Here is a 2,103-nt window from a genome sequence, read left to right as displayed (position 1 = left end):
TATGTAAATAATGTTCACTAATCAGTTCAACATACAGAATTTATATTTAATTACATATTTCAGGGATTGTCAAGGATCCGCGATGGGCTCTTGGTGACGGAGTTGGACCTAAATCTCTGCCGTCAAGTAAAAGACCGCTGGGGCTTTAGGGTATGTGATGGGAGGATATTTTGTAAAATTTTTATCACTTGGCCAGCATGGGAAACATTTGTACCATTTCCTTGATAGCACTTATGCGCTAATTATTTTAGTTTTGTTTTATATGTGTTCAAATTTGAGAGATTTATATGACATTCAAGCTAAAACAGTTATATTAGAATTTTTTTTTTACTCTTGATAACCTTATTTTTATGGAAATGATTATAACCAGTGGCTAATGTTTACCACAGATGACTCAACGCCTGGACCTCTACGCATCTTCCCTGACTGCAGCCATACATCCAGATTACCAACCACCAATTATCAAAGATGTTTGCTAAGTGACTGGCTGCTATGTAATTTTTTTTTCTTTATTACCTTTTTTGTTAGTTTTGTTGAGGTGGGAGCAGTGCAATCTTTCTTTAAAACTTCAAGAAGCGAATGATGGTCATGATGGGAAATGTAATGCAATACCATATTTTAAGTAGATGTGATTATGTCTAGGTGCTAAAATCATGTGTTGTGGGCATCTACCTCTTGTTGGCTTGAATCTGATAAAAGGTAGTAATAAGGAGAATGGGTCTAATGATGTTTATAATTATCCTTTTCTTTCCACTGATATTGAAATATTACTTAAAACACACATTATTATGCTTGAAATTCTAATTTTCTTTTGACAGAGCCATGCTCTGATATGATCTGTTGTTAGATGTAAAAAGCAAGTGAAAATATATTTGTATATTGTATGCATTTATCATTGTCAGTCCTATTCTTCAGTTAGTGACAATCTTACTTGATCTTTTGGGCTTAGGCCAAATGTCAGTAAAATATATAAATCCTTCATACTCTTCTAGAACTGCATTCTGAAAGTTGACTAATGTCTCAGCCTGTCATTTGTGAAAAAAAAATTCCTTAATACAGGGCACCTACGTTCGTCACAAAATAGGGCTAACACATCCACAACCCCCAGCACACCATCTGTCCTCCCTCTCACGAAGTCAGAACATATAAAGCAAATTCAAGTAACACATACGTTTTCTGTTTACAGGGCAGGAGGGAATCTACACCCCCACTGCATGCCATAAAAATAAGGTTTTCATATCTTCAAACCTATTATTTTATGACTAATGTAGTGTGGGTGTAGAAAGCTGGCTAAAAAGTAGATACAGAAGAGGGTAATAAGAAAACAAATTATCCGTCTCTAAAAAAAAAAAAAGAGAGAGAGAGAAAAAATGATTTATCTGAACAGAAGGGCAATGAAGAATCACATCTGAAGATTAGTATTGAATGTTTAAGATCTGTTCCCAATATTATAAAGGGGGAAAGGAACATAAAGTAATAGAAGATAGGGAATGGGGATACTTTGAGATTAGGTTGAATGGGATCGGAGGATAGAATTTAAAACTCTTGAAACTGAACTATTTGAAGGTTCACATCAATTACAGAATTTATAATAATTTCTTAGAACACAAGGTAAAGAGGTCATTGCCACACAGGCACATTAGAAATGTTAAATGAAAAATACTCGAAAACAAAGAAGCCTTGGCCTTGCTTTTGAACAGTAGTCAAGTCAAAGGATCTAAGAAAACCTGTAGAAGATGCACAACTTCTAACCTGATGTGCATTAGGATTAGTTCCTAGACAAGTGACTTTAGACAGATCTCGAGCACTGCAAATTTTACTGTTGTGTGGGTTCTATCAAAACTATAACATTAAAGAGTTCAGATATTTCTTAAGGGCAGAAACAGGACAGAGTGGGTGATGCAAACTATCCACCAACCAAGCTTGCACAAAAAGGTAGGTGCTAAGGAAATGGCTTCATCACCTGTTTTAAACACTGGCAAGACTGGCAAATCTAGTCAAAGCTGCTAATTGTGATACTCTTAGTCCTGCAGCAAAGGTTAATAAAAAGACAGCCTTTGCAAAGATACTTTGTGGGAATGAGTTAGAACTGAATCTAGGTTC

At 35.4% G+C, this 2,103-nt stretch overlaps 1 protein-coding gene across 1 annotated transcript in view; it reads left to right on the top strand.

Moving 5' to 3' along the window:
• The window catches only part of LOC119591457 (beta-ureidopropionase-like), an 8,502-nt gene extending 7,778 nt beyond the window's left edge, over nt 1–724 (top strand). Inside the window, exons 9-10 of the mRNA XM_037940194.1 lie at nt 64–150; nt 390–724. Of these exons, the coding sequence (XP_037796122.1) occupies nt 64–150; nt 390–479 (177 nt within the window). The 3' untranslated portion in view covers nt 480–724. The remainder of the gene's footprint in view (nt 1–63; nt 151–389) is intronic.
• Nucleotides 725–2,103: the final 1,379 nt, after the last annotated feature.

Source organism: Penaeus monodon, chromosome 28 (assembly GCF_015228065.2).
Source record: "Penaeus monodon isolate SGIC_2016 chromosome 28, NSTDA_Pmon_1, whole genome shotgun sequence".
Lineage (NCBI taxonomy): Eukaryota > Metazoa > Arthropoda > Malacostraca > Decapoda > Penaeidae > Penaeus > Penaeus monodon.
The sequence above is the reverse complement of the archived record's forward strand: the minus strand, read 5'-3'. Positions and strand labels throughout refer to the sequence as shown.